The 12,720-nt window shown below is 37.7% G+C and overlaps 3 protein-coding genes across 3 annotated transcripts; all 3 read right to left on the bottom strand.

Annotated features, from left to right (window-relative positions):
- Window positions 1–3,049: 3,049 nt before the first annotated feature.
- LOC146724620 (uncharacterized) lies at window positions 3,050–5,026 on the bottom strand. Its single transcript, XM_085479589.1, has one exon. It carries the CDS (start codon window positions 5,024–5,026, stop codon window positions 3,050–3,052), a length of 1,977 nt encoding a protein of 658 aa, XP_085335715.1.
- A 357-nt stretch (window positions 5,027–5,383) lies between these two features.
- LOC146724619 (uncharacterized) lies at window positions 5,384–7,438 on the bottom strand. Its single transcript, XM_085479588.1, has one exon. It carries the CDS (start codon window positions 7,436–7,438, stop codon window positions 5,384–5,386), a length of 2,055 nt encoding a protein of 684 aa, XP_085335714.1.
- Window positions 7,439–9,877: 2,439 nt separating this feature from the next.
- LOC146724618 (uncharacterized) lies at window positions 9,878–11,051 on the bottom strand. Its single transcript, XM_085479586.1, has 3 exons — window positions 10,932–11,051; window positions 10,617–10,736; window positions 9,878–10,533 (listed from the first exon to the last, which is right to left on the bottom strand). Exons 1-3 carry the CDS (start codon window positions 11,036–11,038, stop codon window positions 10,125–10,127), a joined length of 636 nt encoding a protein of 211 aa, XP_085335712.1. The 5' UTR covers window positions 11,039–11,051; the 3' UTR covers window positions 9,878–10,124.
- Between the last annotated feature and the right edge of the window lie 1,669 nt (window positions 11,052–12,720).

The raw sequence follows: 12,720 nt of genomic DNA, 5'->3' as shown, positions 1-12,720 counted from the left end.
AAAAGGGTAACTCTAAGGTTTCCCAAAGGGTTTAAAAAAAAAGCTAAAAAAATGTACACATTTTCATCATTTAAATTTTTTTCCTTTATCCCCAAAAAGGGTTAAAAACCCTTTTTTAAAACATTTCCCCGGGAAAAATTATTTCAGGATTTAAATTTTAATTTTTTTAATTTTTGTTTTTCCTTTTTAAAAGTTAAATTGCCCAACCTTTAAAAAATTTTTTTTTTTTTTTTTAAAGTCTTTTTTGCCGGGAATTTGTTTTTTCCCGGGGAAAAAGAACGAAATAGTATCTTACAAAGGCAACTTAAGATACTAGAGAGAATAGAAAGTAAAAAATACTCAACACAAGAATTATCAGACGAAGAAGATTAATAAGATATAATAAGACTGAAGGTTTACTAAATTATATGTATACATAAGACATTCATAAAGTTTGTTCCTTTGCCTACTTAAAGGAGAAAATGTAGTAAAACACATTTATTAATCTTTTCTACATATAAATTCTGCGAAGTTACACATTTTTCCTGACAAGATCTGTCAGATATAGTAATTATAAAAATAGACACATTGTCTTTTAAAAAATGTTAATAAGATATTATTACAAATTTATAAAATTTATGAACAGTTTATTAAGTTTAATTTTAATTTTGTTAAAAGACAAGTGTGTTGGTTTTGACAATAATTATATCTTAATTAGATCTAATAATTAGATCTTTCATCATTGGGAAAAATGTGTAACTCTACAGGATTCAAAGGTAAAAAAAAGCTAATAAATGTACACATTTTCAATCACTTCATTTTTTACTTTATAACCAAAGTTACAAACTTTATGAACATTTCACGTAAATGAAGTTATATGTATTTAAAATTTATATAATTTTGTTAATTTTATTTAAAATTTTTATTTCAAGTTGAAATAACTTTTATTTTATTAAAGTTTATTTTAGTTTTTTATCTATTTATTTTCTGTTATTTTGATAAACAGCGTGACAAAGCTGTATCAAGCTCTGCAAGAGAGGAAAGCTACATTTACTTATTGAGTTCTTTTAGTTGAAAAAAGCTGCATTTATTTATTGAGTTTTTTTAATTGGGAAAAGCTGCATTTACTTATCGAGTTTTTTTTTACATAATAAAGCAGCATTATTTACTTGCAGTCAAGCGTACAAAACGTGATTGAAAATCAAAACTGTCATTTCTTGTTCAATTTACATTTTTTTGTTAATTATCGATAAAAAATCATAATAAAATATATATTTGCATTATGCAGTTATATTTCTCTATTTGTATGAAAAATAGGCGTATATGACAATAAAAGACTGATGTATGGATAAATTTTTAACAAAATTGTTTTATTTGTTGTCTTACATATTACATAAGAATTTATTTTATAAAATTTAATATCAAACTTTAATAATTTTTAATTAAAATGAGCTGAATAGAAGATATATAATCGTAATATTCATAATTATTAATAAATGAAATATATTTGTGTAATCGTTATGGTTATAATCGTTATAATCTTGAAACTATAATTGTACATTAATTCCTAATTTTTATAACTAAAAAAACATAAATATTTAAAAGCACTTTGATAGTTTTGTACATTAAATACATATCATACATATTTTTAATTGAACGACACAGATTGATACAATGCAGTATGTGATATGTCGACGTTGACAACGACACGATATCGATATTTAAAAAAATAATAAACATAATATTTAAATATTAATATTAGAACATAATATTTAAACAAATTTATTTGGATACTCTTATTCAAATCATCGTTGAAACAGTTGTCTACATAATTCGTCTCTGAGATCGCGACCATGTCGATCATCATCCGGATCTTCATTTCTATCTGCTGCTGGGACATTATGTAACAATACCTGCGCATTTATATCAGCATGGTTGTCGACTTCAGGTTCTTCCATGTGTTGCAAATCATCCAAGTCAGCCAAATTGTGAAGAACGCAGCAAGCGAAGATGAATTTGACGATAAATTGCATATTCCTCAACTTGAGGAAATATAACTGTCTGAAACGTTGTTTCAGTATTCCAAATCCATGCTCAACTGAAATTCTGCATTGACTGTGTATACGATTAAAATTTCTTTGGGCCTGTGTCAAATGTCCATTATCCCGATATGGAGTAATTAATTGGAGAAGGCATGGATATGCAGCATCTCCAAGAAGTATGCTTCCATCTAAAATAAAAGCATGTATATTTAAAATTAACAGCTAAGGCTAAGGCTGCTTTTTGATATTCATTCTGCTAGTTGAAAATCTATATTTTATATTATGTACTACAGATTTATAATACTGGCAGTAAATATCAAAACGTAGCCTATGAAAACATTTACAGTGAAGTATATATTTTAATCATAAATCTTACAGATATGGCAATGCATAGTCAACCACATCTACATACATAGAAATATTGAAAAATGTTTCTTTTTTTAATCTCCTCCGGACTTTCGAATACAGAAACTGTTGACGCATGTCATAAATTTGTATAATCAATAGACTCTTATATTAATCGCTCGTATATCAACGGAAAGGTTCGATCGTTCGAACCGACACACGACAACATTATCGACCTTGTTCACCATCCCATGTGATAAGAGTCACGCTGTCACGTGTACATTTTATTTACTCCTATTCTTTCGTCGCTCCGATTTGCCGAAACAAACATCCGATCCCGAGAAAGAGGGGATTCCGTGACGAAAACTCGGAACGCTCCCGAAAACCGAAAATCAGAACTCTGCGAACCGTGCTATCGATCAGCTGCAAATACAAGTAAACATATGTTCGTTGCTGTAATCACTTTCCTCTCGGAGCGAGCCTTCACGAGGCTGTACAAGCCACCAGTCGATCAACAATAATTTGAATTAGAGCGACGCCGTCGCGCCTACTGATATCGACAACAGAAACTATAGATAATTACCAGTTCATATCTACAAAATATCTACGATTTTAACCGAATTGAATAAGAAATATAAAAATATTTGATTAAAATACAGTAATTAATTATGAATGTAATAAGTTCATACTTCCACAAAATATTGGCAAATCTTCTGGGCTTTATGACCACGACCTTTAGTCGTACGCACTAGTAACGGACCCGCGTAATCGACGCCGGTATGATTAAAGGCGCGTGAAGTCGGGTTCACGCGGAAATCCGGCAGGTCGCCCATAAGCTGTTCGGGCACGCGTGCATTCTCCCGTGTGCACACAATACATTGGTAGAGGACGGTACGCACAGTGGCGCGAGCGCGAATTAGCCAATACTGTTGTCGCAGGAGCGTGAGTGTGAGTTGCGGACCGGCGTGTAGGGCCGCAACATGAATCTGTTTGATAAGGAGGTGGACCAATGGATGTGATTTTAAAATTAGCGGATGTTTAGCGTCATCTGACAGGCTTGCGTGCTTTAATCGGCCTCGAACGCGTAACAAGCTGTCTCTGTCTATGTAAGGAGAAAGCGAAGCTAATGGACTAGTTTTTGAGACGCAACGTAGTTGTTTTAGGCGAGCTATGTCGTCAGCAAATAGATTGAGTTGAATTCGTCGAATCCAAAAATTATGAGCGGCGACCAGCTCATCGGACCGGAGAGCATGCTGGTGCGAGTGAGAGGCATCGCATTGTGTTTTCGTCTGGGTACGAGCGTTGCGAACGAAACGAAGGATATACGCGGTGACGCGCAGTAATTTCGGCCACGAGGAAAATCGGGATTCAAGCTCCCAATGGTTTACCGAGCATGTCGCGCAAGCTTTTGAATCGCGTAATTCACTATGCGTTGCCGGGATGTCGGATATGACTGGCCATTGATCGGACGAATGTGATAACCATGGTGGGCCGTGCCACCAAAGTTGGTGATTAATAAGAGAGGCAGGGTCGGTACCGCGAGATGCGCAATCTGCGGGGTTGTCGTGCGTGGGCACGTGATTCCATTTTCCATTGGGAAGAAGCTGTTGAATTTTTGAGACTCTATTCGCGACAAACGTCTTCCACCGCGAGGGACTTTGACGTATCCAAGCGAGGACGACCATGGAAACGCTCCAACACCAATAATCGATATCGGGAAGGTGAAGAGCAGAACGAGCGAAATCTATGAGTTGTGCTAGTAGGAGCGCAGCGCAAAGCTCCAAACGCGGGACGCTAATGGTTTTGAGCGGCGCGACTTTAGACTTAGCGAGGATCAGAGTATTGGTAATGCAACCGTCGCCCGAAATGACACGGAGGTAAAGCGCTGCCGCATACGCTCGCGTGGAGGCGTCTGCGAATCCGTGTAATTCAATTCTGTTGTTCGGGTGATACTGCGTCCAGCGCGGAATAGTTATCTGCTCAAGGAGAGGCAACGTCAATTGAAATGTTTCCCATTCGCGCAACATCTCGGCGGGAAGCTCGTCATCCCAATCAGACTTCGTCAACCAGAGATGCTGCAGGAAAATTTTCGCGGTTACGATAACGGGAACTACCCACCCGAGTGGGTCGAAGAGTTGCGCGATGACTGATAATATTCCGCGCTTAGTTTTCGCGACTGTTATTAAATTCGAAACTTGAAAGGTGAAGATATCGTGTTCCGGTTTCCAGGTAACTCCGAGAATTTTAATGGAATCGTGATCGTGCAAATTTTTGTTGGTTGCGAGTCCATGGTCGGAAGGATCGAGATCTTCAAGGAGCGTAGGGCAATTGCTCGCCCACTTACGCAAACAAAAACAGCCTTGAGATAGCAACGAAATTAACTGATCTCGTGTTTGTTTGGCAGTTTCAAGGTCGTCGGCGCCGAAAGTACAGTCGTCGACGTACGTTTGCTGTAATAGAACCGGTACCGCGAGCGGAAACTGTGAGCCTTCGTCCTCGGCTAATTGCCGTAAGACTCGCAAGGCCAAGAATGGGGCAGCGGCGGTGCCGTAAGTGACGGTAAGAAGTCGGTATTCGTCGACCTGAGCCGTCGGAGACGATCGCCATAAGAGGCATTGATACTTCGTATCGAGAGGGTGTACTAAAATCTGCCTATACATTTTGGCGATGTCCGCTGATAGTGCAAATCGAGGTTGTCGCCATTGGAGGACGACCGCTACTAGATCGGTTTACAATTTTGCTCCTACATGAAGAGCGCTATTTAATGATTTGCCGGTGGCGGTGTTGCACGACGCGTTAAACACAACACGAAGTCGGGTTGTATTGCTATGTTCACGGATCACGGCACGGTGTGGAATGTAGTACGCGGGAGCTTGGGCGGGAAATTCGGTAGGATTTATCTTAGTCATATGACCTAGGTTTGCGTACTCGGTAAGGAATGCGGTGTATTCCGTTGCTAACGATGGGTCGGTTCGAAAACGACGTTCGAGCCGTTCGAGACTCTTCAACGCGGCGAATCAAGAGTCTCCAAGGTCGCGAGGCGGGCCATTTCTAAAGGGAAGACGCACGACGTAGCGTCCTTCCATGGTGCGGTAGTGAGTCGTCACAAAATGCTCCTCACATTGGGTGTCTTCCGGACTCGGATGAACGCGGGCTGGGATATCTTCGAGTTCCCAGAACTGTTTTAAGGTATGCTCAAGATTAGGTGAAATGTTAGTATGATATGCGGGTACGGAATTGCGGGGGCAGGTTTCGACGGTAGGACCCGAGAGAATCCAGCCGAACGCGGTATTCTGCGCGAACGGTTCGTGTGGTGTTCCCTTGTGTGAACCGTCGCGATGAATATTTCCATACATATCGGCTCCAATTATTATATCGATTGGCGTAGGACTCAGGAAATCAGGATCGGCTAATTCGAGGGCGTCGAGGAGCGTCCACTTAGTGTGAGACGCAACGGGAGGTGGCACGTATTCCGCGAGCGAACACAATATTAAAGCCGTCGTCGAATACGCGGGATTGTTACTTTTTACGGGACTAATTTTGATATTTGCTGCGTAGCGTGCAAAAGTTTTTGTTTGACCAACGCCAGTAACGCTTAAATTTTGCTTTACTCGAGGAAGACGGAGTAATTGCGCAAGATTCTCCGTAATGAGTGTCACAGCCGATCCTGGATCGATAAGCGCGCGAGCGGGAATGAAGCGACCGTGCGCGGAATGTACGCGGACGCGCGCTGTAGCGAGCAGAACGGCGGGAATAGCTGGCATTGAACGTGTTAGGGTAAGAGCGACAACGTTTTTGTCTTGGTCTTTTTTCGTCTCTTCTTTTGAATGTGACGATTCAGCATACGGTAACTTTGCGTGGTTTCCAAGGTGAAGAAGAGTGTGATGCTTTTGCTTACATTCTCGACAACGATGCTTGTTGGTGCAATCCTTTAACGCATGGTTTGCCGCGAAACAATTATAACAACGGCGGTTCGATTTAATAAATTCGAAACGGCGCTCCGGCGTATAAGCGGCAAATTGTGTACATTGAAATAAACGATGATGGCCCTTACAGACCGGGCATTCGAACTTTACGGCCGTTGTATGTGATGCTACGGATTTGGCCGATTTAATTTTTGACGAGGTAGTCTCGGCTGACTCGATGTTTTTCGTCGGGGCGATAACTTCGAACGTGCGAATGCGAGACTCTAAAAATTTGTCGAGTTGAGAATAGGATGGTAAATTTTGCGATTCGCTCATTTTTAATTCCCACGCTTTTCTCGAAGCTTTGTCGAGTTTTTGCGAAACGAGGAACACGAGAACATCGTCCCACGTATCGACGGGACGTTTTAGATTTTTCAGCGCTTGTACGGTGGTATTGGTGGTGTCACGCAGAGTCTGCAACTCTTTCGCGGTTTCATGCGTTGCCGACGGTAACGAGAATAAAATTTGAACATGGGAGTTGACCATTCGACGTTGATTTTCAAAGCACGACGATAAGATTTGCCACGCGACTTCGAAATTCGCATCGGTGACTGCTAAGTGACTCAGCGAAGTGCTGGCCGTTCCGGTAACAATTGAACATAAGTAATGCAGGCGTTCTACATTTGTTAAAATCGGATCGTCAATTACCATTGCTTTAAATCTATCGCGGAACGTTTCCCATCGCTCGAAAGAGCCGTCAAATTTCGGTAATTCGATTCGCGGTAAACGCGAGACCGGGCGCGGACCATGATGATAATCGGTACTTGCGTTCGAAGCGTCCATGATGTTGATGTGCGGGGCGGCAATGGGAGGTATGGCAAATTCGGCCAGGTAGTCAAGGGCAGCATCCATCTGGACCTCGGCTTGTTGATACAGCTCCTCGGTGAAGTATCGATGCGTGGTCTTCGTAGCGGCCTCGGCGAGGACTAACAGCTTGGCGTTGTTGACGCGAATCTCCCGGAACTGTTCCTTGACGCGTTCCATCCGGTTTGCAGCCACGGTGGACGTCATCTTGGCGTGGCCGAGTTTTTTGAAATTAGATACGGCATTTGCAACCGATCTAACAAGGTCGAGCTGTTGCTCCAAAAGCTTTGCGGTGGTAGCCATTATTGGAATGGCGGCTGCTGCGTTAAACAACGTAGGTCGTGATCAAAGTCAGCCAAAATGTAATTGGATGATGTACTTTACGACTTGTCGTCTTCTCTCGTTAGCGATCCGGCTCGAAGGACCAAAAAATGTTGTCGATATCAGTAGGCGCGACGGCGTCGCTCTAATTCAAATTATTGTTGATCGACTGGTGACTTGTACAGCCTCGTGAAGGCTCGCTCCGAGAGGAAAGTGATTACAGCAACGAACATATGTTTACTTGTATTTGCAGCTGATCGATAGCACGGTTCGCAGAGATCTGATTCTCGGTTTTCGGGAGCGTTCCGAGTTTTCGTCACGGAATCCTCTCTTTCTCGGGATCGGATGTTTGTTTCGGCGAATCGGAGCGACGAAAGAATAGGAGTAAATAAAATGTACACGTGACAACGTGACTCTTATCACATGGGATGGTGAACAAGGTCGATAATGTTGTCGTGTGTCGGTTCGAACGATCGAACCTTTCCGTTGATATACGAGCGATTAATATAAGAGTCTATTGATTATACAAATTTATGACATGCGTCAACAGTTTCTGTATTCGAAAGTCCGGAGGAGATTAAAAAAAGAAACATTTTTCAATATTTCTATGTATGTAGATGTGGTTGACTATGCATTGCCATATCTGTAAGATTTATGATTAAAATATATACTTCACTGTAAATGTTTTCATAGGCTACGTTTTGATATTTACTGCCAGTATTATAAATCTGTAGTACATAATATAAAATATAGATTTTCAACTAGCAGAATGAATATCAAAAAGCAGCCTTAGCCTTAGCTGTTAATTTTAAATATACATGCTTTTATTTTAGATGGAAGCATACTTCTTGGAGATGCTGCATATCCATGCCTTCTCCAATTAATTACTCCATATCGAGATAATGGACATTTGACACAGGCCCAAAGAAATTTTAATCGTATACACAGTCAATGCAGAATTTCAGTTGAACATGGATTTGGAATACTGAAACAACGTTTCAGACAGTTATATTTCCTCAAGTTGAGGAATATGCAATTTATCGTCAAATTCATCTTCGCTTGCTGCGTTCTTCACAATTTGGCTGACTTGGATGATTTGCAACACATGGAAGAACCTGAAGTCGACAACCATGCTGATATAAATGCGCAGGTATTGTTACATAATGTCCCAGCAGCAGATAGAAATGAAGATCCGGATGATGATCGACATGGTCGCGATCTCAGAGACGAATTATGTAGACAACTGTTTCAACGATGATTTGAATAAGAGTATCCAAATAAATTTGTTTAAATATTATGTTCTAATATTAATATTTAAATATTATGTTTATTATTTTTTTAAATATCGATATCGTGTCGTTGTCAACGTCGACATATCACATACTGCATTGTATCAATCTGTGTCGTTCAATTAAAAATATGTATGATATGTATTTAATGTACAAAACTATCAAAGTGCTTTCAAATATTTGTTTTTTTAGTTATAAAAATTAGGAAACAATGTACAATTATAGTTTCAAGATTATAACGATTATAACCATAACGATTACACAAATATATTTCATTTATTAATAATTATGAATATTACGATTATATATCTTCTATTCAGCTCATTTTAATTAAAAATTATTAAAGTTTGATATTAAATTTTATAAAATAAATTCTTATGTAATATGTAAGACAACAAATAAAACAATTTTGTTAAAAATTTATCCATACATCAGTCTTTTATTGTCATATACGCCTATTTTTCATACAAATAGAGAAATATAACTGCATAATGCAAATATATATTTTATTATGATTTTTTATCGATAATTAACAAAAAAATGTAAATTGAACAAGAAATGACAGTTTTGATTTTCAATCACGTTTTGTACGCTTGACTGCAAGTAAATAATGCTGCTTTATTATGTAAAAAAAAACTCGATAAGTAAATGCAGCTTTTCCCAATTAAAAAAACTCAATAAATAAATGCAGCTTTTTTCAACTAAAAGAACTCAATAAGTAAATGTAGCTTTCCTCTCTTGCAGAGCTTGATACAGCTTTGTCACGCTGTTTATCAAAATAACAGAAAATAAATAGATAAAAAACTAAAATAAACTTTAATAAAATAAAAGTTATTTCAACTTGAAATAAAAATTTTAAATAAAATTAACAAAATTATATAAATTTTAAATACATATAACTTCATTTACGTGAAATGTTCATAAAGTTTGTAACTTTGGTTATAAAGTAAAAAATGAAGTGATTGAAAATGTGTACATTTATTAGCTTTTTTTTACCTTTGAATCCTGTAGAGTTACACATTTTTCCCAATGATGAAAGATCTAATTATTAGATCTAATTAAGATATAATTATTGTCAAAACCAACACACTTGTCTTTTAACAAAATTAAAATTAAACTTAATAAACTGTTCATAAATTTTATAAATTTGTAATAATATCTTATTAACATTTTTTAAAAGACAATGTGTCTATTTTTATAATTACTATATCTGACAGATCTTGTCAGGAAAAATGTGTAACTTCGCAGAATTTATATGTAGAAAAGATTAATAAATGTGTTTTACTACATTTTCTCCTTTAAGTAGGCAAAGGAACAAACTTTATGAATGTCTTATGTATACATATAATTTAGTAAACCTTCAGTCTTATTATATCTTATTAATCTTCTTCGTCTGATAATTCTTGTGTTGAGTATTTTTTACTTTCTATTCTCTCTAGTATCTTAAGTTGCCTTTGTAAGATACTATTTCGTTCTTTTTGCAATTGTAATTGTTCTATTTGTAATTCATTACATTTTTTAAGCTCCGTCAGATATTTTGTACGTGTTTCTTGTTTGGCATCACTTTCTCTTTGTAGCACAGCACAGATGGATTCCTTAAGTGATTGTAGAGTATGCGCCAATTTGCCATCTCGTACTTTTGCTTTTGTATTTATTAAAGATGAGCAACTGCTATCCGTCATGGACGATTTGCTGCTACCTATTACTGATTGAGATTGACTGTTAACTGCAGATGGTGTCGAAGGTGGCGAGTCTAGTGCAATAGAAGATTGTTCTTCATTTACATTCCTATAATAGAAAACATTTTAAATTATATCTAAAAATATATCTAGAAATGAATTAAAAAACATTTTAAGGAGATGATTACTCACTGAGACAAATGTTGACTGACCACTTTTTGCAAAATGTCTTCTTGAGAAACCATTCCATTGCGGCCAGCTACAAAAGATGGCACTCCACTGTGACTTTTTCCAAATAAGTTTATCATTTCACTGTAAAGATACATATGTATTCTATTACTTACTTGTTAAATACTAAATATAATACTAACTACTTAATAAAAACAGAATATTGTAAGAATGACAAAATAAAAATATGAAACAAATCGACTGAACTATTAATTATAATGTTTAATTCAAAAATATCATATATATAATTATATACAGAAAACACAAGATAGAACTTACTCTTTAAATGGAAGAGGTTTAGTGCCTTTTCCAGAACTATTTTTTCCCATGGTCTGTTTGATATGTTTATCCCATTTCTTCTTCAACAATTTAAATTTATTTTTCATGTGATTTTTAGTAGCATTCACATAACCTCTTTCTTGGAAAAATTCTGCTATCGCTTGAAACATAGCCTCTTTACTTTGATATTTTCTTTTCTGGAATTTTTTTTCATGTTGTTCATACTCTGTGAAAAACAACATTATGGTTTTATAGTCCCAAATAAAATAGCCATCATTATTGACACCAGAAGTATTCTCTTTTTCATTATCTGAGTCTATAATTGAAGAGTCCAATGAAGACACAATTGTAGGCGTGTGCTGCATAAAGCTTGTTACAGGAATCGTAACAGAAGAACTCTCATGGATTTTAATCTGAGGCTGAATTTCAGAAGGACCTGCTTTATTTAGTAAAGCATTCACAATTGAAGAGTCTGGTGAAGACAAAGTTGTAGGTGTGTACTGCATAGAGCTTGTTACAGGAACTGTAACAGAAGGACTCTCGTGGATTATAGTCTGAGGTTGAATTGTAGAAAAACTTATTTTATTCAGTACAGAATCCAAAGGCGCAGTTGTGGTTAGGAACTGTGTCGAGTTTGTTGTAGCAGTTACAACAGAAGTACACGCAAAAGTCTGGGGAGGCTTAATTAATTTTAATGATACCAGTTTAGGTTTCACAGCTGAAAAATAAAACTATTAATATAGTACAATATTTATGCAATTTAAATTATCTTAGAATAAAATCATTTAATCTATCTCTTAGAATTTATTTTATTAGTTAATTAAGTAAAAATATAAAAAGTATTATGAGTATTTAAGTAATCAGCATCATATATAAAATTCTTACCTGAATACTTAAAAGAAGTTTCCATTGTGAAATATCAAGACAGTGACGGCGTAGCCGAATAATAAAAGCGAGGTTATTGGACTACCCGACTCTTGAGCAGTGGATACTGTTTACAGTACAAGCTTCACACGCATGCGCGATAAAATAGCCCCAAATGCACCACCTTCGAAGGTAAGGCAAATAGAGCGTGCTCCTAATTGCTCCTTAGAGTATGCTCTAACGTGACGCGAACATCTAGTCGCCATCTTGTTTCCGGTGACACGAACGTATTGGAGCGCATTGGAGTGAGAAGGAGCATGTTAGGGCATGCGACGCGAACAAACCTTCGAAGTCATGCCGGCGGGGGCTATGGTAGGTTCAACCTTGCCGGATGAGTTTGGAAGGAGAGGACAGACTAAGAATGCACCAAACGTCTTAAGCCAAGGTGTAAGGCAACGTGCCGATGGCTGCTTGGCCACGAAGACGTGAAACAGCGCGGTCGCAAACGTTCTCTCTGGGGTACCTGCCGACCCCCCAGAGTAGCTAGGCTTGGTGATATCATGGAGGCTCTGAATCACTTGATACTTGTTCCTACCATACTCGTGGGATGAAAAATGGAGAAAAATGAAAAAACTAAAAATACACTCAAACCAAAGTTAACGATGAAACACAAACCCGGAGATAAAGAACAGGACCCGTTCAAGAGAAGGGAGTCTATTCCCAGATCACCACCACCATCGGCGAAAATAATAACTGGAGGAATAAATAGGCCTTGCTTTAGCGCTTTGCTTGAACAAGGTGAGGAGGCATACGACTCTCCGGCTGAAAAAAAAAACGACAAAACGCCCCAGTTCAAAAAATACCAGAGAAACTGATGATAATGATGTATTTATTTTTCCTGAACCTGTTCAAAAAAGCAGTGCGA

The sequence above is a fragment of the Nylanderia fulva genome, unplaced genomic scaffold, assembly GCF_048542155.1.
Source record: "Nylanderia fulva isolate GAGA-0341 unplaced genomic scaffold, ASM4854215v1 Scaffold1230, whole genome shotgun sequence".
NCBI lineage: Eukaryota > Metazoa > Arthropoda > Insecta > Hymenoptera > Formicidae > Nylanderia > Nylanderia fulva.
The sequence above is the reverse complement of the archived record's forward strand: the minus strand, read 5'-3'. Positions and strand labels throughout refer to the sequence as shown.